Source organism: Mustela nivalis (genome assembly GCF_964662115.1).
Source record: "Mustela nivalis genome assembly, chromosome: 8".
NCBI lineage: Eukaryota > Metazoa > Chordata > Mammalia > Carnivora > Mustelidae > Mustela > Mustela nivalis.
The window spans coordinates 10,615,067-10,642,892 of record NC_139027.1 but is presented as its reverse complement, the minus strand read 5'-3'; the positions used below and the strand labels follow the sequence as shown (position 1 = coordinate 10,642,892).

General features: G+C 40.2%; 1 protein-coding gene across 1 annotated transcript in view; it reads left to right on the top strand.

Annotated features, from left to right (window-relative positions):
- The window catches only part of NBAS (NBAS subunit of NRZ tethering complex), a 317,592-nt gene that overhangs the window by 123,031 nt on the left and 166,735 nt on the right, over positions 1 to 27,826 (top strand). Inside the window, exons 23-28 of the mRNA XM_082744160.1 lie at positions 2,145 to 2,298; positions 6,769 to 6,954; positions 8,442 to 8,615; positions 16,501 to 16,634; positions 21,785 to 21,847; positions 23,933 to 24,055. Of these exons, the coding sequence (XP_082600286.1) occupies positions 2,145 to 2,298; positions 6,769 to 6,954; positions 8,442 to 8,615; positions 16,501 to 16,634; positions 21,785 to 21,847; positions 23,933 to 24,055 (834 nt within the window). The remainder of the gene's footprint in view (positions 1 to 2,144; positions 2,299 to 6,768; positions 6,955 to 8,441; positions 8,616 to 16,500; positions 16,635 to 21,784; positions 21,848 to 23,932; positions 24,056 to 27,826) is intronic.

Here is a 27,826-nt window from a genome sequence, read left to right as displayed (position 1 = left end):
TGCTGTACATGACCGACGTGATGGGTGCTCGGAAAGCCCAGACCAGGGGCCGTGGGGAGCGTGTCACAGGGGGACCGCCGCTTGGAGGCGGGCAGGGAAGGTCATCCTGGCAAAAATCTTGTGAAATCTGAGATTTGAAGAATGAACAGGATTTCATTTAGTCTCGTGGAGGACAAGTTTGGCAAAAGAGAGCAGGGTGTGTTCTAAGCAGAGAGGAGAACATGTTGGAAGAACGCTCAAGGCGATGTCCCCTTCGAGGACTAAAAATAAAGACCTACCTTGTTGAAGGAGCCAGAACAGAAGTGAGATTGGCACCAAGATGAGGCTAGAATATTTTACAGCAGATTTACAGGGTATAAAAGTAGGCACGGGGATGATAAAATCAGGTTTCTGTTTTTTCAAGATAACTGTATTACCCAAGGAGATCCTGAATTCAGTTTTGATCTTGTTGCATTGGAAGTGCCTGTGAAACACGGACGAGCAAATAGGGGGCTTCTGAGTGGAGTGTGGCTTGGGGGTCCAATAGCGGCATTATTTTGTGTGCGGTAGCTCATGCGGTTGTCCAAGGCGAGATCAAGGGCGAGATGAAGGGAGAGTCGGGCGTGAGCAGGGAGGAGAGAGCTGCACCGGGTGTGGCGAGGGGCCAGGATGCAGGGTCGGCTGGAGGAGCCTCCTCCGATGGAGGCGGCCCGGAAGGAGCTGCCAGGAAGCCGAGAGGAGGCAGACAGCCCCACATAGCAGAGCGAGGGAAGCCAGTTTCTGGCAGGAGAAAGTGAAATTCTGTCCGTGGTGAGAGCGAAATACTAAGGACTGAAAAAAAGTATTAAAGGACCTCAGAGTTGCTCATGGGTATTTTTTCTCTGGTAAAATAGGCAGCTTTAAAGATTTCAGGGGGAAATGTGACTTTTTTTTTCATGACAGTGACTGGGGAAAACCACCGGTCAGACTGTTAATGGAGCTGTGACACTAGCTGAGTGAAGGGGTACCAGTTACAAGCCCAGTGAGTTGTCTGAGGCCTGGGACTAAAATGCCCAAGTCTTTACGGGCTTTGTCTGCTCGTATATTTCAGCTGCTGATAATTCCAATAAAAATTCTACCTGTAAATGAAAAGTGAAGCACCTGCTCTAGACCACACGAACTTCTCTGTGTACTTAATTTTATATTATTTTGAATACTCTGGCATTGTATTCTACCCATTTTCTATGACTAAAATGAGTCTGAGATTAGGCTTAGCTCAGTAATTAATGCAGAGTTTCAGAGCTTTCAGCAGTGGAATGTGCTTCGGTTCTGACTCCAGAGGCCGCTGCCTGGTAATGGTCACCGCGAGAGCACCTGTCCCTTACCACGGGCTGGCTCAGATGAATGGTGTCCCTAGTGGTGTGCAGCAGTGTTCCGTAGGTCGCTCTGAACTCTCTTGGTTCAAGTCCTTTTTTTAGTCCTTGCTTATGGAGGGCAGTTGGCCAGGATCCTCCTCTTAAAAGCTCCTCGTAATTTGTGATCCCTGGGCTGCTGTCCTCGGGTCCATTCCTCTGGGGGTTCTTTACCTACGGCGAGTGGCCCAGAGCGGTCCTGTACTTCACAAATGTCAGCGAGGGGCCACATTGTGACACTGACTAATGATGTATTATCGGTGCAAATAAGGCGTATTCCCTCTGATTTTGATGAACATGGAAAACAAGGTTTCTGAATTTATATTTTAGTTAGACCTACCCGGAGGTGTTTTTCCCACACGAGGCCTGGCTGGCCATCGCAGGGGGCTTGATTTAGTGCGCCCGTGGCAGGCTCCCAGCCGTGTGTGTTTGGTAAAAGCCTCCCAGGGTGATTTTGATTTTGTTAATACTTACTTGATTGATTTGTGGCATGGCTCTTTTGATTTATTGTCCATTCTGATTTTTTAAATTGGGAAGTCTACTAGGAAAATAAATTAAGCATCCCCCAGATGTCCCATTTATCTTGTAAGTGTGCCCACAGATACGGGAAAACACATACAACCCCCCAGCCCCCAACATACATACGTGCATACTCCCTGCCTCTGTCACCACCCCCTCCCCATCTCTGTCCTGGCTCGCTCTCTCTCTCCCACAAAATTCTAATTCTTTCCCGCATTCCAGTCAGTTACTAATTGTTTCTTTTGTGGTTTCCAGAATGGTGGTTGAGCCGAGTCTCCAAGATGAAAGTGAATTCTTGTATGCCGCGCAGCCCGAGTTACTGAGGTACAGGACGCCGGAGCTTACAGTGGACAAGGTTATGGACTGGTATCAGACCAGAGCAGAGGAAATAGAGCATTATGCCCGACAGGTGAGGGGAGGTGACAGCGGATCCTCCGTACCGCGCTGGGGCCTTAGGACTCCGTGTGGGTCCAGGCAGCCGGCTGGGGAGCCAGGGATCGTGGGTTTAGTTTGCAGAGACGGAGTAAATGTGTCTTACTACTTTTCTTCTTTCATTCTTTGCCTCACAAGCTTTTGTGGCTTTTCTGGGGATTCTTAAAAAGCAAATACGTAGAAGAAAAATTGCTCAAAATCTTTCTCTAAAATGTAAGTTGCAAAATAGGATACATCCTATCCATGATTTTCCATTTATTTATTTTATTTTGTATTTATTACTATTTTTTATTTTCCATTTGTTTTTAATAGGCTTAATACCATATTAGTAGCAATGACTGTATCAGCCCAGAAATACTTGACCAGCTCCCTGTCCTAGTGCAGTCATGCAGTTGGTTTTCATTTTGCTTTTTAGGAACCTTGTTTGAGGCGCTCTCTCTAATTAGTTTTCCTCAAGTCTAAGCCTAATTCCCCTCAGTTCCCCTGTGCCTTTATGGAGCTGCAAGGGAACCACGTGGGACAATGGAAGAGAGGGATGAGGATGTACTGAACCTTCGGAGGTCTGAATGCTAATCTCAGCTCTTCCACTAACGCACCTCGTGACTCTGGAGCTGCCACTACCTTTTTTGCACGTGGGTTTTTTTTATGGTCTTGGTTCCTATACCAAGAGCAGTGAGAACAAAGAAATTACACAGGAGAGAATATTAAAAATTCTGCTAATTGAGTGCAATAGTCGTCTTTATCTTAGAGAACAGAAGTTGGCAGTTCAGAGGGAAGAATGGCAGAATGTACATTGAAATCTCATTCAGGGTCTGGTCATTGGATGCCTTTTTCTTTCTACTTGTAGTCGTGGTCTTGTACCACCTATCCTACCATCAGTTTTTCATTTGACAGGAAGGGTGATTTCTAAAAGGTCTGTTGAGCAGCCGTACTGTGGGATGGAATCTGCATCTTTGTTTACATTTCTTCTTGGTGGTTGGTGCGGCTCTGTGTCTCCATTTGATAGTCTCCTTGAATTTCTGCTTAATCTGACTCCTACTTTTACTGTTCATAGAACTGAAGAGGAGTTATTTGTTGGAGCTGATGGTGATACTATAGATCAAACTTTTGCGGAGAGTGGGCCAAGAATATTTTATTGACTTTCCAGGTCTTTGAAGATGGCTGAGGACCATAGTACATTTGAAAATGTTTAGAATCCTGATACTGGGATGAGAAAATTCTCTGGAGGTGCTCTGGCCTAACTCCCTATGTGCTTTGTACCTTGAGTGATAATGATGTGCCGGTGGAGGTTTATCGACTGTAACGAGCGGTCCACTCCAGGGTGGGCTCTAGATAACGTGGGAGGTCATGGGTCGGTGGGGGTAGAGGCTCTGGGGGAAGGGGCTGGACTTCTTCATTTTTGCTGTCAACGCTGCTCTAAAATGTGAAGTCTATAAAGAATAAACAGGAAGGAAACTATAGAGCGTTCTGAAATTTAAGTTTGTTAGCAGTCTAGTAATAATTCCTACACATCTTGAATTCATTGTGCGGAAGTAGGGCTAACTACAAAGAGAAGCGATTTGGGGTGCTCTGTTTAGCCATCCTTTCTGTTCTTTCCTCTCGCCCTTTTATATAAAAACACTCCTAATGGAAGCATGATTCTCCAGCTTCATTCTGTTTATTGATGCTTCATGTGGCTTATGCTACAAAGTGATATCTAACATAGTTTTTATCTTTTTCATTTTTAGAGACTTCATTGATGTGGGACTTCTTTTTCCTTGGTGCCTACAAATGCCTTTTAGCAAAACCTGTTTGTTGGATTAGGAAGTGTGTAGAGTAGTGAAATTTATCCAGTGAGGGCTTGGGGTACGTGGCATAATTCAAGTTGCATTAGAGCCTGCTTTCATTTAAGGTGTCAATAATTGGGTTTTAAAACATTTTTACCTCTTTAATATCTGGGAAAGCAACAACTTCAAAGTTGATACCAGGAAAACAAATCTGGGTCACAAAATTGGAGAGTGTTACAAATGGCGAATGTGCTGTATGTGTTAAACCATCATTAGCACAAAGTTGTGTCTCATGCATCAGGCTTTCTTCATGCTTTCGGAAAATTCACCTGTGATATATATATATATATATATATTTTTTTTTTTTTAATTGGTATACAGCTAGATGTGTTTTTTCAGATGTGAACTGTATTTTTATTACTAGAAATTGGGTAAAAAAATACTTACCTGTTGAAGTATTACCTGATCACTCCTGTTTTGCCTCAAGCCTTTCCTACCGATAGTTTCCCCCCACCTTGTGTTTCCTGGCACTGTTCTTTCTAAGTGAAAATGCATTTCTTCTCTTTTTAATTTCATCTGTACCGGGCGGTCCCTGGGGCTTTGAAGGGCTTTAAGGGCGGTCCTTTAATATTGCTCCGTGTCCTTCCTAACCCTGCATGCGCTGCCCTGCCCCCCCTGCTCTGCTCCTCCCAGCCCAGCACCTCCTCATTTGCAGATGTTTTTGCTTTGTGTGTTACTGGGGAACCTGTCGACTCCGTTCCCTTAGTCCTTACTCTTTCCAGCTTTTCCCAGAGGAAGAGATCTCCTCTCTTGCCTCCAGGGTACTGCTTTCCCCTACCTGTGCTCTGGATTCCACATCCCGGCCTGCTCAGGGCTGTTTTGCGGCTCGTGGCTCTCTCCTCAGTGTCTTCAACCCCTCCTTCTCTACTTTGTTCCTATTTTTTTTTTTGGCCATAAAGTTCAAACCGCCTCTGTTTTATAAATACAACAGCAAAAGCTGAGAGTCCTAATCTCCCTGGCTTTGGTTGCAGCTGTCTTCCCTCTGTCACAGCTCAACTCCGAAATAGTCCCCTGTGCTCTCGGTTGTCACTTTCTCAGTGATTCCTGTCTCCTCATTTGTCTGGAGTCTGGCCACCCCTGCCACTCCAGGGACACTGCTTCTTCACGTCCGACTCCCTTCCTGTGTTACTTCACACATCGTCCTTGGAAACCACTGCTTCCTCTCCCGCAGTCTCCTCTGCGCGGCTTCTAAGGGGTCTTGGTGCTTTCCCTCTTGTTCATCCGTTTTCATCTCTGGGTGGCTCACATCCTTTGGCTGGTCCCTTGAATTTTGCTGTCCTCCGGAGGGCTGCTCTTGTCACTAGTCCAGAGTCTTCTGATACTAGTCACTGCGGTTCTCCCCACTGGCCTGCTTGTTTTCTGGTCAGTTCCTTTCCAGTCCGTCATTCAGTGAATACTGAGCATTCCTTCTCAAGTGTGTAAACCAACTTAGGATGCCCCCGTGGAAAGTCTGTGGTAGTATTTGCATTTCAGGATAAATGGCAACTTCCTTAGCTCAGGGAACAGCATTCTCCGTTCTGCGGCCCCTCCCTGCTGCCTTAGCCATGTTTCTCGTCGCTTCAGACCATCTTCCCCGCCTTAGGGAACTAACCCCACTCTCACAGCACATCCCGCGTCTCGGCCTTGCATGCTGTGATCCTGCCCGCCTTCCTCTCCTTCCTTCTTGACCTGCCTGGATCCACGGATTCGTGCACGTGCATTTCAAGTCTTCCTCCCCGGGGAGGCTTGGTGATGGGTTGGGCTGCACGCCTTTCCTTGAGGTCCCGCTCACCTCGCTGTACTTCAGCCTTTGACGTGACAGGTCAGTTTTCCGATGAGGTGGAGCGATCCCTGCAGGAGGAGACCTCCTCTTCCTCAGTTTCATATTCCTAGCCCTGAGAATGGTGCTCAGTTCACAGGAGGCCCCCAGTACATAACGGGTCGAGTAGGAGTAAGGGAGTAAGTGAGGGGTGCAAGGTGCCAGGAGTGAAGGTCATGTTCATTGATTTTGCCATCAGAGGTACATCCTTTCATCAACCCAGTCAAGGGTTAGGGACTCACATTGCTGTGTCCTGAGCATGTCTACGAAGATCAGTCCTCAATGTGGTCTAAATGAAACGTAAATATTTGCACTGAGACAGATAAGGTGTCTCCCAGAGTGCACCATTCGGTGAATGTTTTCTGAATGCCTTTTCTCTGGGGGGCGCCGTGGAAGGAGAGGTAGGTACTGAGCGGGGATGTAAAAGCAAAAGTCTTTGTTTCCGGAGCCGAGTGATAGAGTGAAAGTACGATTGATTTGGCATTACCACTAACTAGCTACCCCCCCCCCCCCGCTTGTTAATGTTGTGAGAATTAAATTGACAAATATATGTAAAACTGCTCTTAAACTGTCATGCTTTATGAATTTAAGATAGTTGTCTTTCTTTTATTATCTTTAGTATTTCTTGCTGATTGTTTTGAAACAGCTTGACGATATATTTGATGAAGAACTCTACTGTTTTTACACTAAGTAAATGTACGTTGCTAATAATATAATTTTATATAAGGTGATTAGCAGAATTAGATTCTGTGCTGGAGGCTTTTACTTGAGAAGATGCGGGAGACACAGAACACTGAGATTTACTGTCGCTTTTCTGTTTCAGGTTGACTGCGCGTTGTCACTCATTCGACTTGGAATGGAGCGGAACATTCCCGGTTTGCTGGCTCTGTGTGATAATTTGGTTACTCTGGAAGCTTTGGTTTACGAAGCCGGGTGTGATTTAACCCTGACCTTGAAAGAACTCCAGCAGATGAAAGACATTGAAAAACTAAGACTACTGATGAATAGTGTAGGTTTTATTTTAACTTTCTTCTTAAGCATTCCCTATGTACTTTGATTAATGTGGGTCTCAAAGCTGAAGATAAAATGTCCTCCAGACCCGAGCACTTAGTAAATAAAGGAAGGTTTCTTGTCTTAAAAAATATATAAAAAATAAAAAATAAATTAAATATTACAAAGAAATTAAAAATAAATTTTAAAAAAATCTAATTTTTGAATAAATTACTGAGAATATCCCCAAATTATTTTGGCTGTTTTTATACCTTGCTTGCCCTTTATTCATACTCCTCTGTATAAAACTTTCTTTTCTTTTGGCTAGGCATATTTCTAAACTAGCTGGCTATTCTAATAATCATAGTCCTTCACTATGTTAAATTTCTTTCTTCACTATGTTAAATTTCTAGTCCTTCACTATGTTAAAATTCCCAATTACTTAAATATTTCACTTACACAGAAATACTGGCGTTTATAGGGCTAGGTGCTTGTGAGAAGAAAACATCATGGCTTAGGACTCATGACCTTCGGAGAATTTGGTTTCTGCCGAGCGCACTGGATAGAGAGACACCCCTGAGACAATAATGGTGGCGCTTCCGGGCGCTTTCTGTCAAGGGACACCTCGCGCAGTCTTCGCTCTTGGGCAGCCTGGTTCCAGTGGGTGGGTTGAGGGGAGGAGCCACGGCTGCCTTATGTGCTCTCTTCTCTCCCTGACTGACTGACTTTCAACCTCCCTTCCTTCTTTCTTTTCCTCTCTTCTCTTTCTTCCTCCTGTACTTTCTTTTTCATCTTCTTTCCTTTTTCTTCTAGTCATCTTTCTCCCTCAGGCACTCCCTTCCCTTTGGCTTAGTAGTTTTTACCCCCGAGAAACCCACCCAGTGAAAACTGATTTGTATTATAGGTAAGACTCCTTTTACAGGACTTAGGTGGATCTTCTGGATTAAATAAAAGAAGGAATTGTGTAAAGTCAGGGAGAATGAGTAAAATCATGTGTATCATTTGGAGTTTTGTGACGGTGGATGTAAAGGAGCAAAACAAAACAGGAAAGGAAAAGGGAGAGATTCTGGGATTTTATACAGAAGATGGTCCTCAAGTGGTTCCCTTCTAGAGCTCTGCAGTGCTCCTGTCTCTGTCTCTTTTTTTTCTGTTTCACTCTTCCTATCCATGATCACTCTCTCTCTCTGTGTGCGTGCACACACACACACTCACACTCTCTCTCTCTCTCTCACACACATTTTTGGGGTAGAATCTCTCTCTGCTCTGGGAGACCTCATGTTGGAGTTGTAGTAGTAGCATGTTGGTCTTCCAGAGCAGGGTGTAGGTTGTGAGGGACCATGATCACGCTGGGTCCCTCACAATTCACCTCTGAGGTGAGCTGGGGTATCTGTTTTAGTAAGTGTTGGGCTTCTGTGGTTTCACATTAGTTTGATCATATGTGAGGTTTAGAACTTGTCTGGAATAATCAGGTATTGAATGTGTTTGTTTGGTTAATTGTGTTTGCAGTGTTCTGAGGACAAATATGTGACAAGTGCCTACCAGTGGATGGTTCCCTTTCTTCATCGTTGTGAGAAACAGTCTCCTGGTGTGGCTAACGAGCTATTAAAGGAGTATTTAGTAACGTTAGCTAAAGGGGACTTAAAATTTCCCTTGAAGATATTTCAGCATTCCAAACCGGATGTAAGTAGAAACTAACTTTTTAAGAACCTCTGTGCTTCTTTCTCTGCAGAATTAGGTTTTATTTGCCAATTTGTTATAATAGGATTTATAAGTAATTCCCCTTTCAACAAAAGGAAACGGATGTCATGTTATTCTTTTCTTTTTTATTATTATTTAAATTTTATTTAACATTAATTAACATACAGCCTTTTAAAAAAAAAAGATTTTATTTATTTATTTGACAGAGAGAGAGAGAGATCACAAGCAGGCAGAGAGAGAGGAAGGGAGGCAGGCTCTCTGCTGAGCAGAGGGCCTGATGCAGGGCTCAATCCCAGGACCCTGGGATTGTGACCTGAGCCGAAGGCAGAGGCTTCAACCCACTGAGCCACCCAGGCGCCGCAGTTAACATATAGTCTATTATTAGTTTCAGAGGTAGAGTTTAGTGATGCATCGTTGGCATGCAACACCCAGTGCTCATTCCATTAAGTGCCCTGCTTAATGACCTTGCCCCCAGTTAAGCTATACCCCCACCCACAACACATCCAGCAACCCTCAGTTTGTCTCCTAGAGTTCAGTGTCCTTTTTTTAAAGTATCTTATTTATTTATTTGATAGAGAGAGCGCGCAGAGCATGAGTAGGCAGAGCAGCAGGCAGGGGGAGGGAGAAGCAGACTCCCCACTGAGCAGAGAGCCCGTTGGCAGGGCTCGATCCCAGGACCCTGGGAACATGACTTGATAACCTGAGCTGAAGGCAGACGCCCAGTCATCTGAGCCACCCAGGTGCCCCTAGAGTTCGGTGTCTTTTATGGTTTGCCTCCCTCTCAATTTGACATTTTTTCCCCTTCCCTTCCCCTATATTCATCTGTTTTGTTTCTTAAATTCCACATATGAGTAAAATCATAGGTTCTCATGTATTCTTTAAACATGTTTCAATTCAGTCCATTTTTTTTTTAGGAGTTCATGTTTCTTTATTCCAAAGTATGTTGACTTTCTGTTTCTGTTGATTATATGTATTGATATATGTCAAGATGAGAAAAACTAATACTTGATAGAGCATTGAGTTCTTATTATAGACAGGCTCTGTACAAGTGTTAACTCATTAAATCCTTATAACAATCCTGTGAGGTGGGTATTTTTATTCGTCATCGGAGGGAGAGAAAAATTGTGATACAGAGCGGTCAGTCAGGCAGTTGCCCAGGGTCACACAGTAAGGAGTGGAGTCTGGATTCACACGTGGGCTGCTGCTGCTTCTTCTTTTTTTTTTTTTTTTTTAACACATGGGTCTTCTAATTTCACAGCTGTGTTCTTCATCATTAAGCTTTACCCTAACACCAACAGAAGAGGAAAAGATTCTTGCCCCTTAGGACCTTCAAAATATAATGAAAATCTTCATATTTATGAAAATATTTATGAAAATCTCATAAGGAAATCTATAATTATTCTTAATAATTTTTATATTTGCTTGAGAGTACTATATGGTTGACTCTCAAACAATGCAGTGTTTAGGGGCACTAGTCCCCCACCCCCTATGCAGGCGAAAATTTGTGCATAATTTTTGACTCCCCCGCCCAAACTTAACGATCAGTAGTCTACTGTCGACCTTACCAATAACATAAACAGTTGATTAGTTTTACAAAACAGTAAGCTAGAGAAAGGAAAGTGGTATTAAGTCATATGGAAGACAAAATGCATTTACAGTACTGGATTCTGTTTATGAGTAAGCGGACCTTCACAGTGCCGGGGTCAGCTGTATTTATAGGTCTGTACTTCCGCGGGATTCAAATGGTTGTTCAGATTCAGTGGCCGTAAGTCATTTTATTAAGTGCAGCATATTTTTGCGAAGTAAATAACCTCTTAATTTAGCCATAAATCAAATATGTTGTTTTAAGAGATGGTGGCTCCCTTTCTGTTGGAGGGGGCTCGAGCAGGAAGTAGGATAGCAGCGCCACTGTAAGGCACTGACTTTGTAGTCCTATTCAAAGCCTTGGATTGGGTTTCAAGCAGAAGCCATGTAAGGCCCCTTCCGATCCTAAATTCTAAGTGGGTGCACTTCCTTGAGCTAGCCTGTGCAGCAGTCTGAAGTCCTCCGAAGTATATGGCCACAGACCATATAACCAGGATAAAAACAAGAAAGCATTGCTTAGTTAACCTTACACATTTTCTTCATTTCTGAAAAAGGGTTGTTTGTCAAACGTGTCTCTGTTCTTTGGCTGTTTAAAATTTTCCATCTTCTCATAGGCAGTTCCCACTTAGTATTCTGATTTTGAATTGGATGGTTTGCTGTTGGCCGAGGGTGGGTTACTTCTGGGAGCACTGTTCGAGCAGCAGGATGGATTGAATATGAATGTTTTATGAGGAAGAAAGAAGTGACTTTAAATTCCTTCCAGTAATCTTGTTTGTGATTCTTCTTCCTTACAGAGCCTTGGAAATCCTTTGTGTGTCGTCAGCTTTTCGTTGTTTTCACTTGGCAATTTAGTATGTGCCTTTTGAATAAAACATGCAGCCGTTTGCTTCTGTTGAAATATGTAAACATCAAAGCAGAAAACAATGGGGTTGCTGGGCTCCTCCTTTCCAATCTCTCCTCTTTATCTCTATCAATATTATCTTTCCCCAACGGAAATTTGATCCTGTCATGATCTGTGGGAAACCAGTGTCTACAAGGTAAATGTTGGGCTTTCTGGGTGGCTTAGAAGGTTCTTTGTGGTCTCTTTCCAGTCTGTCTGTTTAGCCTCATTTCCCTCTGAGAGTGGCTGTGCTAGTCCACTCACACTGACCTTCTCAACCTGTCTTCATGCTGTCTGGCTTTTCATGCCTTTTTTTGCTTTTAGAGACTCTTTCCTTTGTTTGGGGTGGTCAGCTTCCCTTTTCTTCCCTTTACAGACACCTGTCTGTCCTTCAAGATTCTCTTTGCTAGGAGATCTGTGACTTCTCTGTGCGATGACAGGTCTTGTCCTTGCCTCTATAATAACCCACATCACACTGTGTCATAATTCATGTTCGCGTGTTTCTCTTTTCCTCCCTTTTTTTCCCTACGTGTGTTCTCTATGTTTCAGGCTTCTGTGTATTACCAGGAAGTCAGCACTTTGCAGAGAGTAGGTGCTTAGTAAATTTAGTCAAGCAACTGTTGGGTGAATAATTGAAACTTGGTTTCATGATGATGCTCTAGACCATTTGCTAACATTTGTTTGCTTTATTAGGATTGTGCTTGGAGCACTGTTTTTATTTTATTTTACTTGACTCTTCACGGAAAGAATGTACCTTGGATCTGCCATGAGTCAAGCACAGTGTTTATAGAATATAGCAGGAAACAGGAGCAATGGTTTCTGTATCAGGCAGCTCAGGCTAAATTATGCTGCATTAACAAACCATCACCAAATCCGAGTAGTTTAGAATGACAGACATTCATTTCCCACAGGCACAGTATGGGCTGTGGTTGGGCTTCTGCTTTGTTCCATGTCTTGTTATGACTTGGCTAAAAGACCAGGCCCCTTTCTAAGCTGTGGCCCAGGACTGAAAGAGCAAAGCAGAACCACACAGTGACTCTTAAAGCTTAGCTCCGAGTGCATCAAGTTACATCCTCTCTTTTTTCACAGGCCAGAGGAAGTCTAAGCCAAGCCTGTTGTTAACGAGGAGGGAAGCATAATCCTGTCTTGGAAAGAAGGGAGTGAGCACTCGGGAACAATAATACAAACACATATTTATCCTTTTAACTGTAACATGTGCTTCAAACTCTTCCTCTCCTTTATACCATCCTGATTAAGCACTCCTCTGGCTCACCTGTGATGTTAAGCTGTTGCTCTTTATTTGCATGGCCCTTTGGAAAGTTTGGAAAGTGGAATTTACAGAGGAACATAAGCAAGTCTGGATGAAGGTGATTTGGGAATAAAATACTCTGTCTTCTTGTATTGTTCTCAGTCTTCTATGCTAGCATTTCTTTTTTCTTCTTCTTCTTTTAATGCATTGTGTATGGGAGCTATGGGCTTTAAAAAAATAGAGTTTTCTAGGCTGAACCCAGATACAATGGATTAGAATTTGGGGGATATGGAACTGGGATATGCATTTGACAATTTATCCAGTGATTCTGATAGAAAGCCTCTTGATCTGTGTTATAATTATTTCTGCATGTTGGTTTGCAGTTCCTGCAGTTCTCATAGTGGCGAAGGTCACTTTCATCTGATCAGGAATGGAACTGTCAAGTTCCAAAAGGACTCTCCCACTCCCAATTCTCACATGTTCCTGCAGTGCAGTACTCTAGGGCCCCGAGTTTGGAAGCTTTGGGTGCGGACCTAGGCCTGTGTGCCAGCAGTGGTAGAGATGGGAGAGTCTACGTAACAGTTGAAACTCTTGCCTGCAATTTCCTGCTTGCCTGCTTTGGGCCCACACTCCTTAGGGAATGGAAAAGTGCCTCTAGAACTGTGCTATTCCGTATGATAGCCTCTAGCATGGGTGGCTATACAAATTAAAATAATAAAATAAAAAAATTCATTTCTTCAGTCTCACTAGGTTTCTATTTCTAGTAGTTGGTAGTTACAATCAATGCTATAGTGAATAACCTTGTTCATACGCATTTGGGCTCCTGAGCCTAAAGGCAGGGTCATGTTGCCATTGCCAGATTTCTCTCCAGAGGGCTTGGTCCGCTGGACTTTCCCACCAGTCGTGTAGGAGAATCCCTATTCTCTACAGTGTTGTGGACAGAGTGTTTTGCTGTATTTAAAATTTTTGCCAGTGTGGTAGGTGAAAAGTAATATTTCAGTGTTTTTTAAATTTGCCTTTCTTTAATTATGAGTGAATTAGAACATTTCCTCATACATTTGAGGGAGCTATTTATTTTTTGGTGAATTGTCCATCATGTCTTTCCCCCATTTTTCACTGGGACTTTTGTTCCTTTGTGATTTTCTTTTGTAAGAAATTCAGATTTGTTGGTATAATTAGAGCCCCTTTTTGTGGTATGTATTGTGTATATTTCTCCCAGTTGGTAGGGTGTCTTTGGACTTTGTTTATGGTGATTTGCATCAGGCCAGAATTTTTATCTTTTTATTTATGTGTAGTCAAATTGAACAGTCTTTTATTGCTTCTGTATTTTGAGTCATGGTGAAAAAGCCTTTTCCTACTCCAGTTAAAGAAGAATTCACTCATTTTCATTCAGTACTTTTATGGTTTTATTTTTATGATAGATCAGTAATTTACTTGGAGTTCATTCTTTTGTATGGTGAGATGTGAATCTAATTTTTTTTCCACCAGATGGCTACCTAGTTGTCCCAGCACCATTCATTAAAAGTTTTGTCTTTTCTTAAGTGATTTAAGATGCCACCTTTGTCATATACCAAATATCCATTTGTTTATTCGTCTTATTCTAGAGTGTTTTTTTTTTAATTTTTTTAAAGATTTTATTTATTTATTTACAGACAAAGATCACAAGTAGGCAGAGAGAGGGGGGGGAAGCAGTCTCCCCGCTGAGCAGAGAGCCCGACGCGGGACTCGATCCCAGGACCCTGAGATCATGACCCGAGCCGAAGGCAGCGGCTTAACCCATTGAGCCACCCAGGCGCCCCAAATTATAATTTTCTTAAATTTTACCTTGCTCTGCAGTATGGAAAATAATCTGCTGCCCATGGTGGGGAAGACTTGCTGTATTCCTAGAAAGTTTTCGAGGCGCTCTCTTCTTTCGGCTTGAGGTGGGGCAGATGATGGTTTAATAGTTACCACTGAGAGATTAGGACAGGAATGATGGAAATAAGAAGTGTGTCTTACACTTTATGAAGTTAGACATCTTGTAGAGTTGAACAGAGCAAGAATAGTAGAAAGTGTCTTAAAACTTTGAGCATTATGATTCATGTGCATAATAGATTGTTTTAAGAAAGATTTGCTAAATGGCCCAGGAAGAGAACAAAAAGAAGCCGTAGGAATACAGAGGGGAGAAGGATCCGTGTTTGAGAGTAGCATGAGGACGTGTTCCTTAGACCAGCATTTATGGAGCTTATGCACAAGACTAGACATCCGGGAAAGCCCGACTGAAGTCAGGGCAAATAGAGATAAAGTGGGATTCTCCGGGAGGCTTTAGATAGGGCAAAACTAAGTTTTTGAGAAGACGTTCCATGTAGGAGTAGAAAAAGACAAAGAGACAAAAGACTAATATCGTGTTTACATAAGACAAGTAATTTAATTTGCATGAACTAAAATTTGCCTAGCGGTTCATAGGACAGGAAGGGTGAGTTGGTGCCAGGCCGTGGAGGAACTGGATGGAAAGCTTATTCTTACCTTTCACAGTGTAGGCCTGCTAAGGCTTACCAACAAGGTTTTGAACACACGTGATCAGCTGTGGATTCTAGAACATTTAACTTCCAAGTGATACTTAAATGTTGCAGGGAGGGAAAGATAGGAAGCCAGGAAATCAAGGGAACCGTCCCAGAAACACAGAAACACAGAAACACAGGCTTCTGTTTCAGTTGGTTTTCCAATGCATTCCTTTCACTGAAACTGCTTTCAGTTTTTTCCTTTTCCTGTATGAGTTGTTTACGACTGTAGTTTTCCTCCATCTCTCCCATTCTTCCTGTATATGCAGGAGTGTGAGAGACCATGTCGCTTCGTGTGGGCCTTGGGACCGGCTGCCTGCATTAGGCTCCCGGCCTGGCCATGACCAGCCCTGTACCTTGAGCAAGTGACGTGTCCTGTCAGTGCCCCAGCCTCCCCTTAGGGAAATGGTTTGAGGAATTAGGAATGAACGCTCAGGAAGCACATAGAAGTAGCACTTGGCACACGATAAGGAATCAGGAAAAAGTAGTGATTTTAATTAATTTTTAATAATAATTATTTTTACTGTATTCTGGCTCTGTTTCACCAGTCTGTCACTTGGCAACCTTGGATTACTCTGTCACATGTTGATGTCAAATTAACGCCATGTTTTTTTCTTAACCCCTTGAAGAAAGGTACAGAACTCCGTTAACTCTGCTGCTTTGGAAAACTTCACTTCCCACTTGAATGTTTCTTCTTCGCATTTATTGATATGATTTTTCTACTGAGCAGATGCCTTGTTTGGCAGCTTCTCTCTATCATTTTCTTCAGTTTCTACTAAGATGTTGAAAACCACCAGATCTTTATTATGGAAATTGCTTTAAACTTATTTTGTCATTGAATAGGGCTCTGAGAGCATAGGTTCAGCTTTCCATTTTGGTGTCTTCTGTAATAATGGAAGCACTCTTCATGTCTTAATTTCATCCTCACAACAATGATTTTAGGAAGATGTTAATATCCAGTGAGCTGAGAAGTAGAGATGAGAAAAACAAGGCACAAATATAGTATGTTTGTATTCCAGAAAATAAGAAAGAAAGTCTGGTTTGCACTGGGAAGTTTGTATCCTTTAGAGACAGTGACCTGTGGTAGCCGGCTTTCTGCATCAGAATATGTTCTGTGATGCTGCACTGCGATGTGACTTGTTTCGAATAATGTCAGTGCTATTTAGTTACATGACTAATATATAATGCATCCTGGAAAATAGTAGGTTCAAACATCTCTGAGTATTAGTTAAGGAATTTTATATATTTTTGTAATTGAAACACATAAAATTTGGCTTTAGGGTTAGAAATGCTTTTAATGAATTGCCTTTTTAATTCACTATGTTTCTTCTATCTACTTTATCCTGAATGGGTCATAAATTGAAGAATCTGTTTTTAGCAGATGTGAAGCTTATGGGTACAAATTATCTTTTCTAGCTGATTCTGTAATTAAAATGTGATTTCATTTAGAATTATTAAAGACCCCAAAAGTCTGTAAGCTAAAGAAAAATCAAGATTTGTTTTTGCAGCTGATTAATTGCACTATTTAATATTCTATTGACAGTTGCACTGGGCTATGGAAAAACTGACTGTAAATCTACTGACATTTAGTACAGCATGCTTTCTTTTCTCTAGCTGCAGCAAAAAATTATTCCCGATCAGGACCAACTGATGGCAGTAGCTCTGGAGTGCATCTACAACTGTGAACGAAATGACCAGCTGGCTCTTTGCTATGACATATTAGAATGTCTTCCACAAAGAGGATATGGGTAAGAACCTACAGCGTGCCAGGCTTATTGTCTTTTCATCCTACCAGCTAAAATGAAAATGTTGCTTCCCAGAGGGTTCATTAGACAGAATTTTGGGCATATAAAAAATATACAGAGAAGAAAATGGAATCATCTGCAAACCTGTTGCCTAGAGATAAACTTCTGTTTTTCCAGCAGTGTTTGAGCAATCACTATAATTTTGCCAACCTTGATCAATTATCCATCAAAGAACAAAAATATCACAACCACCACAACAAAAAGTACTTTGCATCTAACGCATAGGCAGTGATGACTCTGTTTCAAGTTGTTTCTAATTAAGCGTTTTTCGTATTTATGAGCTTGTGGTATTCTGCGAATTATTTGTTCTTGGCCCTTGCCTATAATAATCGTGTTCAAGTAGTAATGTATGAATATACATAATTTTATTTTACTTTGTTTTTCTTTGTTTTATTGAAAATATAATGAACACAGAGCACTGCATAAGGTTGAGGTGTTCATTGTAATGACTCGACGAACATCATGAAACGACCACAGTTTAGTTAACATCTGTCATCGCATGCAGATACAAAAAGAAGAACAAAAAGTTCTTTCCCTTGTGATGAGATCTTTTACTTTCATAACAGCTTTCATATATAACATATAACATACAACAGTGTTTTTGTTGTTTTTAGTTGGTTTCCCGAATTGTTCCTTGAGTGGAACATTGTATGTCATTGTCCCCCATACATACTTATCTTAGACCTGGAAGTTTATACCTTTTGACTGCCTTTACCCATTTCCCATGCCTTCCACACCCACCTCTGGTAGCCACAAATCTGATCTTTTTCTGTAAGTTTGTTATTTTTGTTGTTTTAGGTTCTTCTTCTTCTTCTTCTTTTTTTTTTTTTTTTTAAGATTCCACGTATAAGTGAGATCATCATACAGTATTTGTCTTTCTTTGTCTGACTTTTTTCACTTAGCTTAATGCCCTCAGAGTCCATCCATGTTGTCATAAAGGGCAGGATTGATTTCCTTTTTTTTTTTTTAATGGCTTTCATATTCCATTGTGTATATGAAAATGGCAGATTTTTGTGATTCATACATCTTTTGATGGGCCCTTAGGTTGTTTCTTATCAATCTCGGCTACGGTGACTAATGCTGCTCCCTCTCTCTTTTCCTTCTAAGGAAATTTTAATTTTCTGTGAACTGAATGATAGAGATCACCAAGTTTGCACCCCATTGTGAGATAGTTTCATGTAGTCACCAACGGTACTGCAATCAGATGTGAGTTTGATGGGTAAAGGATATTTGCGTGGGACTGAAGTATTACCTCAGCAAGTTCATTTATTTTTTTTTTTTGTCATTTCAAAAGGGAAATTTAGCTTTCGAAAATAGAAGCTGACTGCTGTCACCTTTAATTAAGCTACCAGATGTGCTGTCACAATCAGCCTGGTGTTACATGCCTCCTGTGAGGTGCCAGTCTGAAGTAAAGGTGTTCATTCTTACTCTAGTCAGTCCTCTGGGCCTTCAGGATGACAAGCGGATGCAGAGAAGGGGGAACAAGTTAAATCACACCATGAAGGAAACGGTCAAGTAAATGCAAGTGTGAGACACTCTCCAAGTCAGCTGGTCCTTCCACTTTGTGAAAAGTCTGTGTCATGGAGGTGTTGATCCAAGATCGAGGAGTCTAGGGGGTGCCTGGCTGGCTCAATCAGGAGAGCATGTGACTCTTAATCTCAGGGTCATGAGTTCAAGCCCCACATTGGGTATAGAGATTACTTAAATAAACAAAAATTTAAAAAAAGATGGAGTCCAAAGAGACATAATCCTCTCCTAATTTTTAGCTATAAAGTAACATATGCACATAATGAAAGTGAAGAAATTGAAAAACTTGTAATTGATCGACAGCTGTTTGCTGTCCCACCTTCCCTGTGTCTCCTCACAGGAAACACCAGCTTAGAGAATGTGTTTCTTCTGGTCTTTGCCTGCCTCCTCTAAGACAGCTCATGTGGTCGCTGCAGTTTTATGTGATTGTTGACTTCTTTATGGAAGTCTACCCATCCCCCATACCTACTTCTACCATTTTTTCAGTATAATTAGCATTTTTATCATTATATTATGTAAATATTGTTTCTACAGATCTGGGTATGATTATATTCCTTTGTATGCAACTTTTTGTTTTTCCTGTTTTTCTTTTCCCCCCTTTGTTTTTAGAAATTTCCTTTTCCTTTTTTGTTGTTTTGTTTCCATTTATCTCCTTCCCTCTTCTGATGGAAATAGAAAGCTCTTTTCTGTAGTCAGACACATCTCAGTTCCTTCCCTTTTCCCCATTTTCTCTCCCTCTGTACCTTTTGGAACATCCTTCTTGGATGTCTTTTCTCTTGCTTTGATGTGGGTTAATTGTTCCATATTCTGTACAGCTGCCATCCTGAGGCTTGGGTTTGCCTCTCTCTCGTGTTACATATTGCATTTCTGAAATTTCTTTTCTCCTTCCTTTACTTATTCTCTCATTTTGATGGAACACAATCTTAACAGTTTCCTGCCAAAGATTACATGGAGGCATTTTTTTTTTTTTTAAAGATTTTATTTACTTATTTGACACAGAGAGAGAGAGATCCCAAGGAGGCAGAGAGGCAGGCAGAGAGAAAGGGGGAAGCAGGCTCCCCGCTGAGCGGAGAGCCCAATGCGGGGCTCAATCCCAGGACCCTGGGATCATGACCCGAGCCGAAGGCAGAGGCTTTAACCCACTGAGCCACCCAGGTGCCCCTACATGGAGGCATTTTTATTTTAAGACTGTTCCATGTGAGAGAGTTACCAGAATTGTCCCCTGAACTTGGTAGAAACCTTGGCTATATACAGTTCTAGGTTTATAATCTTTTCCTTGTGAGTTTTGAAGGCATCAGTCTTGTCTTCTCTTCCCAGGATTGTCAATTAGTCCTACACCATTGTAAATCACTACTTTCTAGATGGCTTTTCTTCCTTTTTGGATATCTCAGTGCCTTCTCTTCATCTCTGATGTTCTGAAATATCGTAAGGATGTGTTTCATCGTGACTCTGAATTTGTTATGTTGTTCATTTAGACCCCCTGTTCCAATCTGGAAAATCCTGCCCTTTAGAGCTTTGGGAAGTTTTCTTACATGCTTTCCTTGATAAGTTTCCTTGGTAATTTTATTTGTACTCCCTTCCTTTTTCTTTCTCTATTTTTTAATACTTCTTTATTTACTTTACTTCTTTATTTACTGCCTTTTTTATTCTTTTTCCCACTTTTTGATCTTTTGTTTAATGATCTGGGAGTTTCTTCAGTTTTATCTTTTCATCCATCTTTTGAATTTTAAGATTTATTTTGACTTTCTTATTTAAATTCTAAGAACTTTTGAAATAAGATAGTGTCCTACTCTTGTTTCAGAGTAGGAAACTCTCTCTGTTCCTCTGCTCCCTGCACTACACGCTTTTTCACCACAGTCTCTCATTTTTCATATCCTGGTTGTTTGTATATCTGCCTTTACTGTTAGGGACTGTCCTCCATGTTGAGTGACTCTTGATCATTAATTTATATCTAAGACACTAAGAAACTGATTGTAAGCCTTGTGACAAGATAAAGCCTTTTCAGTGTAGGAGTGCTTGAGAAGTTGCCTCATATGTGAGCACCTAGCTTGTCCTCTTGTTTAAGCTTTGATTTTTTTGTGTGTAGGTTCATCTTAGATTCTAGTATGTTACAGAAATGTTGGGTAGTTTAGAGATCCTGATCATTCATCGCCTCATCATGGGTCTCAGTACTGACCACCCAGAAGGAATCCAAGTAGTTAGACTTGTCAGTGGTAGAGCTGAATGGAGATTGTGGTAGCGCTTAATATGTCTATGCCTTCCTCCATCTAGGGTTAGGGAATCTTCATGTAGGGGGCCTCAGCACGTGTTTATTACCCAGACTTACAAAAATATGACCATAGGTTATCTCACATCCTTAGTAAAGACTGGCAGGAATAGCAGGTGTGCCTCTGGGAACCGTAGGTATCTCTCTGAGAGATATGGGCTGTCAGTAGGTAGCAAAAGGCTGGTAAAGGCATTGTATGGACAGATTTTGTAGCGCAGTGTCATTACCCATCATTTAGAAACCTCAACCCAGTAGCTATCAGGGTGTTAGTAGTAAAATTGTTCTCCCTAGAGGGTAAAAAGAGATGCAGAGGCTTCTCTTAATGTCTGTGACAGAGGGCAGTAGTGGTGGGAAGTCTCTTCCTTAAATGGCTTTGCTGGGAAACTTGATAGTCTGTCTTTCAGCTTTGTGCCTCCTTTGTTGTCCTTGAATCAAGCTCATTGACTCCTAAGTGACACGTATAATTTTTAGGAGTAAGTGTTTTAGACCTTGTTTTTCAGTGAGATCAAACTAGCATAAATATCAACTAGAGCTAATCTATTAATTTTTATACAGTAATTTGCCTACCATGAAGTATCAATGAATGATGATATTAAAAGAACATATTTTATGTAGACATTATAATTACAGAATTAGTGTGTTTTTGAAGAGAGTGTAGGCTAAGAAATCTTGGCTTCAGATTAATGGTTTCTTTTGATCTAACAGACTTTTTTGTAAATACAAAAATAGATTGATACTCTGTTTTCCATGTATTTCTTAATGATTATGTTTCATATTTACAATTTTCTAAGTAACATTTTTAAATTAGCCTACTATTAAAATATAGAGCTTCCAAATATTTTCTGTAATTCTCTTCATGCCAAGTTCATCAATTTTATTCTGCCTGTGGTTCGTTGTTCATTTTTAGTAGTTACATGGTCATTTACCAAATGGTAAACTGTTATTTTTTTTAATCACTTAGGAAATGAACACTTATTTAACCTAATTAATTTTTGTGCATCTTATGAAGGCAACATATTCCACTGGCTAAAAAACATCTATAGTAATTATGTTTATGGATGTCAATTCATAAAGGAAAAACCCTGTATTTTTTTTTTAAGATTTTATTTATTTATTAGAGACATAGAGCACAAGTAGGCAGAGCTGAAGATGTTCAGAAATAAGACCAACATTTTGCCCAGCAATGTAATATTGTTGTATATTAACTATAAGGGAAACATCATATCTTTTTTCACTTGAGTATTATATTCTATGTAAGAAACTACTACTAAAACTTAATTTTTTTCTCTTAATCTTTCAGTCACAAAACAGAGGTAACAAATGCTCTTCATGACATGGCAGACCAACTGGAACAAATTCTCAGGTGAGAAAAATGTTAGTCTGTTGGCTCTGTGCTGATGCAGGAGTTCTGCCCAAGAAACGTTACTTTTCATATGTCCAGTGGTCGATTGCAGTTTGACTTCCTATTTGTTTGATTCTCTTGGGAGTGAATTTTCTTAATACAAAGGGATCGCTAGCTGTGGCAGGGTAATTAAGAGCCTGGATTTTGAAGACTGGTGGACCTGTGTTCAAATATGGGCCTGGTGACTCAGAAGCTGTGTGCTCTTTGAACCCTGGGTTTTCTTATTTATAATATCTAACCCATGAGCTAATGGGATTTATGTTAGAGTAAGCATTTAAAGTGCTTCCTACCCATAAGGTACACAAGAAATGTTAGTTCCTGCAACAGTTATTCTGTCTGTCAGCAAACAGTGTTTATTATACTCCTGACTTCTGTTTTTTGGGCATATTACCTCTGATAGGATATCTGGATTAGATCAAACTGCACTAGAGCTTTCAAGTAACTCTACAGTAATATTCTTCACTGTCGAATGAAGCATGAAACTTTCTGTGTTGGAGCCTGAAATTCCTAATTTGGCATTTAGGAAGTCAAATATATTTTACTAGCATTTATATGCATATATGAAGATGCATGAGTAATTTTAAATAACTGTATTAAAAATTTTAGGACTAAAAATTTTTTTCCAACACATAATTATAGAATTATAAGGTAATACCATCAGTTTATAGTGGCGATATGATAGAAAAATATAATAATTTGGAGTCTACTAATTAGAAGTTTTATTCATTGAATTTAAGGGACTTGAGTATAAAAATATTTCAAGTTGTATTTAAGGAAACAGTGTTTTTGTGCCATATGTGTATGGGAGTTGAATGAAGAATCATTCACTATCCTTAGGACCTCTGTTTCTGTATTTATTACTACCTTGCTGCTTGTTACTTTGTGTCCTGAAAGTTATATAGTTTTTTTTCCTTGAAAAATTCTTAATAAATCAAGTTCTTTCTTTTCAACCTTAGCTTATTTTAGATTGTCTGTGTTTCTCCTATCTCTGGTGTCCTTGAGAAGTTGAACATAGTTTGAGTAAAATTTAGTGGATTAAGACAATATGGATTCATTCCTTACAAATTTGCATGATTACCTTTTTTTCCGTAATGAAACTGAGAAGAGTGATCTAAAAAAAATATGGTGAAATACTGTGAACTTCACAGTATTTCACAGAATTTCATGGTATGTTCCTGGGTGTAACCATGAGTGGTCTTGATATCACATTATGCTCTTTCTACCTCAAGGAAACAGTTATATGTGGTCAGTTTCTGCATGATACCCACGTCTTTCCCTGTTTAGTTTAAGTTAATGACCTTTTAAAATAAGAAATTTTTCCCTCTTCCACCGCATAGGTACTAATCACTGAAAAATGTTTTAGCATATGTGATGTCAGGTGACATGACCCACGAAACCTGTCTTTACGATGAGCTACTGAATTCTAGCTGGTCACGCTCTATAAACTCAGTAGTAGTTAATTCAAAAATGTGAAATTTGGTGAGGTCACCCATCATACATATATGATGCTGATGACTGGGGAATGAGATATCTCAAGAAGGTTCATCTGGGACAAAATTTGTGACATATTTTTTTATTTTATAGAATAGATTCTGGAGGGAGATTGAGCCTTGTGATGTTTCTTTGGCTCCAACTCTAAAGTTGTTTATTCCTTTTCTATTGACCTTACCTCTAACAAATTACTCACAGGATTGTTCAGAGTAAAAGCTGAGTATTGAAATGATAGATTTGCTTGTTTTACTGATTTGATGCTTTTAGAGTAGAGGAAAATAATAAAAAAAATTTTAGATAAATATATGTCATATTTTTTTAAAAAATTGACTACTAATTCCAAGTACATTGTAGTAAAAGTACAGGAAATAAGATTTGATATATGATTGTTAGCTTTTTTTTTTTCTGAAAATTAATGCAGTATGTGAAATTGGGTCATTCTATATGCTACTTTTTGTTTTTAGTACTAAACACCTACGTGCTGGTTGTATGTTCAAGACTCTCAGACTTTTTTTGTTTGATAGCAAGACTAAAAAATTCCTCTCTCACTTTTAGTGTGTCGGAGCTCTTGGAGAAACATGGACTCGAGAGACCAGTTTCATTTGTTAAGAACACTCAGTCTAGCTCAGAAGAGGCACGCAAGTTGATGGTTAGGCTGACCAGGCACACTGGTCGGAAGTAAGTAATGAACAAAATTAATTGACACTTGTATATGATTAAAAATAAGTACTGTTCTTCTTTTTTTTTTTTTTTTACTTACTTCATTGATTTATAATTGGCCAACACTAAATTCCATGTATTAAGTGTAGAATTTGATAAGTTTCAATACATGTAGATACTTGTGAAACCATCTTGCAATTGAGGTAATAACTATGTCACCCTTAGAAGCTTCTTCTTGCCCTTTTATATTCCCCTTCCTTTTGCTTCTCCTGATCATCTCCTTCTCCCCTCTCTAGACTACTACTGATATGTAGTCTATTCCTATATATTTGTATTTTCTGTAACTTCATGTAAATGGAATCTAGTACACACTTCCGTTTGGCTTCTCTGTAATCATTTTGTCATTCATCCTTGTTGTATCACGGATCAATAATAATAATTCCATTTTATTTATCGAGTAGTATTCCATTTTATGGATTTATCACACTTTGTTGAACTGTTCACCTTTTTATGTGGGGCTTGATCCCATAACCCTGGTATCATGACCTGAGTGGAAGGCAGAGGCTTTAACCCACTGAGCCACCCAGGTGCCCCTGTTTATGGACTTCTTGGGTTGTTTTGAGTTTTGGTATTTACAGCTAAAGCTATGGACATTTGTGTACTATAAAATATTTCTAATTTTTAAAATTGTAAATAGAATTTTCTTAATTTCATTTTTGGATTGTTCATTCCTAGTGTGTAGAAATGTTGACATATATTTTTTTGATTTTGATATAGTAAGCTTGTGTCTTCCAACCTTGTGGGGCATCTGTATTAGTTCCAGTAGGGTTTTTTTGTTTTTGTTTTTGTTTTTTTTTGGCTATTCCATGGGATTTTCTTTATACAGTATCATGTCCCATGCAAGTAGAGACTGCTCTACTTCTACCCAAGCCCTACGAGAGCTACACTTGCACCACCTAGATGGCTCCAGAAATCCCAGGGTCACCCAACAGTAGTAAACTGCTTACGGAATGCAGCCAGTAGTGGCTTGCTCAGGGAACTCTCCTTCCTGAGAACCCCCCTGGCATTTTGTATCTGTCTGTCTCCCTATCTGTCTTTTTTAACAGTGAACTATAGTTATTGATGTATGTGCCTTATGTTCCTTTGGAGATGATAAGCTTCTCTAGGGCAAGTGATAGAGTTCCTATACATCTAATATGGGACCATCTATATCAATGGCCCTCTCTCAAAAATTATTAAATGAACAATTTAAAAGGTTTTGGCAACTCAAGTCTTAAGATTTTTTTTTTTTACAGCTAGAAACAAATGGTCAGTATTTCTGATCATGCTGACTCTACTCTAGTACCCACTCTTCAAGAAAGCCTTGCTGTTAGAGCTAGAACACTTCTTGTGTTTTCCTTGAGTTCCTCAAGCACTTCTGAAACCTTTGAAGTTAATCTCTACTCATGCTCTTCTACTCTAATATGTAAGAGAATATGGCCTCTTTTTTCATACTAGTTAATTTGAAGTAAATCTTAATTATTTCATATATGCCACCATGGCTTGGCCTTCAGCATCTATGGGAATATTCTTAGGCATATTCTAAATGGTAGCAGATTTCACTGAATCTGTGCAAATCAAGTTTTACCATCTTGAGTGCAACACTGTTTCTCCCTGGAAAATATCCCTCAGTTCCAAGGCTGTAACTAATACATCATATTTATACTTAGGGATCTCTCTGTTAATTTGCAACTCTCTGGTATAGTGCCTTCAGGTTCTACTCTTGGTTCCTATTTACTGAATGTATTCTGAAAAGGCCATTGTAAATAATGTCTTATAATTTATTTTAATTAGAACCTGTACTTACGGCTAGCCATGTGTGAGAAAACATTAATACCATCTGTCCCAGTGTTGATGGCTTCCAGAAGAACAGCTGGGATATGAGAATTTGAATTCAGCTAGACAATGCCTAGGTTCGATTTTATCCAGCTGGTGCAAGATGGACACTCTCTGCATCAAACGTTTTACAACTTACTTACCTGCAAGCCAGGTCTGAAGGAGCTCTCCAGTTCTTTGAAGTTCCCCAAAGAGTTCACGTATCAAGGTCTAACTAATGGACACACTTCAGGGATTGTCCTGGGAGACATGAAAATATGTCAGTTTGTTTTTTCCATTTGTATGCTGAGATAAAAAAAAAAAGTATTCTCTTGTGCTTTTTGCATAGGCGATAGAAGTAATTACTCATTTTGTGAAATAAATATAAAATACTATAAGCAAGTGAAGCATATGCTTATTAAAAATTTTTGGTGAAAAATTTCATGAAGACCAGAAATTTCATAGGAATGATCTCAAATACATGCTTTCCCCATAGCAACACTATTATATGCATATAGTCTGTTTGCCCTGTTTTTAATGCATAAAAAAGGGGAAGAGACTTGGGAAAGAAACATCCAAATGGTATTTGACAAGCACAAAACAAAACAAAATAAAATCCTCCCTTTCAGACAGTGATATTCAGGATTATGCAGAACATCAAGGTTAGCAAGTAAATATAAACAATGGTTCCAAATTCATATATATTCAACAAAGGTGAGCTTTTGGGGGAAGCAGAGAGAATTACAACACTTTCTCCCTCCTGCTAAACAATATTAGTAATCATGTATGTAACTATAGAAACCACAGAAATGTGTTTGTAACTTTCAGATTCATTCATTAACATTTATTGAATACTATTTTATACCAGAAGAAACGGGGGGAGTATCTTTTCATACATTCCAGTTTTAGTTAATCTTCACACGGTACAAAAAGGGAACCTAGCTCAGAGAAATTAAGAGACACATTCAGAACTGTATAGGTAATGGAGCTTGTCTTTATACTTAGGAATGTCTTGCTTCAATGCCTGTGCTCTATCAGAATTAATCTCCTCCATTTCTTATCACTCTCCAAGATGGGCTTTAAGTGAGGAAACCGGAAGTCAGGAACCCTAAGAGTTCATGATCATGCAGCTACCATGTGTCTGTTTGTGAATTTGTTAACAAACCCTTTCCTTGCTGCAGGAGAACCTGAACCATGAATTCTCTAACTCTGTAAGCCTGGGTACCCACGTAAAATGCGCTCTGATCAACAAGACCGTGTGTGCCTCATTGGTTGTATAAACCTGATTCTTGGTTGGTAAATTGCTTCTGACCTCAAGGAACTGGAAATGGACTGGAAAACCCGATAGGGGCTTTGTGCTTTGGGCTTTCCTAAGTGTGGTCACTGGCTTGTCCTTGAGGAGATTCTAAGAACTGTGCCTGTGGAATTATTACAAAAGATAGGTTCTTGGGGGCCATGAAACTCCTGCCTGAGTTAGATGGGGCAGCTCTTGGCACTATAAGATTCTCTCCTGGCACCAGGGCTGTCCCCTGGGATGTGCATTAGCTTGGTCCGTCACTCTGTGGACCCTTGCAAGGGCTCCCACTGAGACAGCCACTAGTGCTGCGCTGCCGATGAACTGGGGTCCCCAGCCTCTTGACTGATGCGAGGGGTGGCCTCTGGTGGCCTTCCAGATCTGTACATATAGTTGAAGTTAAGGAGATCCCCCGTGGGGGTTGCAGTCTGATAGAGATGGAATTGAAACCAGTTCTCCTGTGTCCCTGTGCTTTTTCTGCTAGATCTCAGCTGCCCTACCTTTCTGTGCTTTATTTTGTCTTGGAAACTCACAGCTTGTTTATCTTTGCTATTATCACTTAATGCCAGTCTAGTTCTGTGTCTAGGCAGCCGAAGACCAATGTGGCTTGGGCAGCGTCTCTAGCGTTGACACAGGGCCGT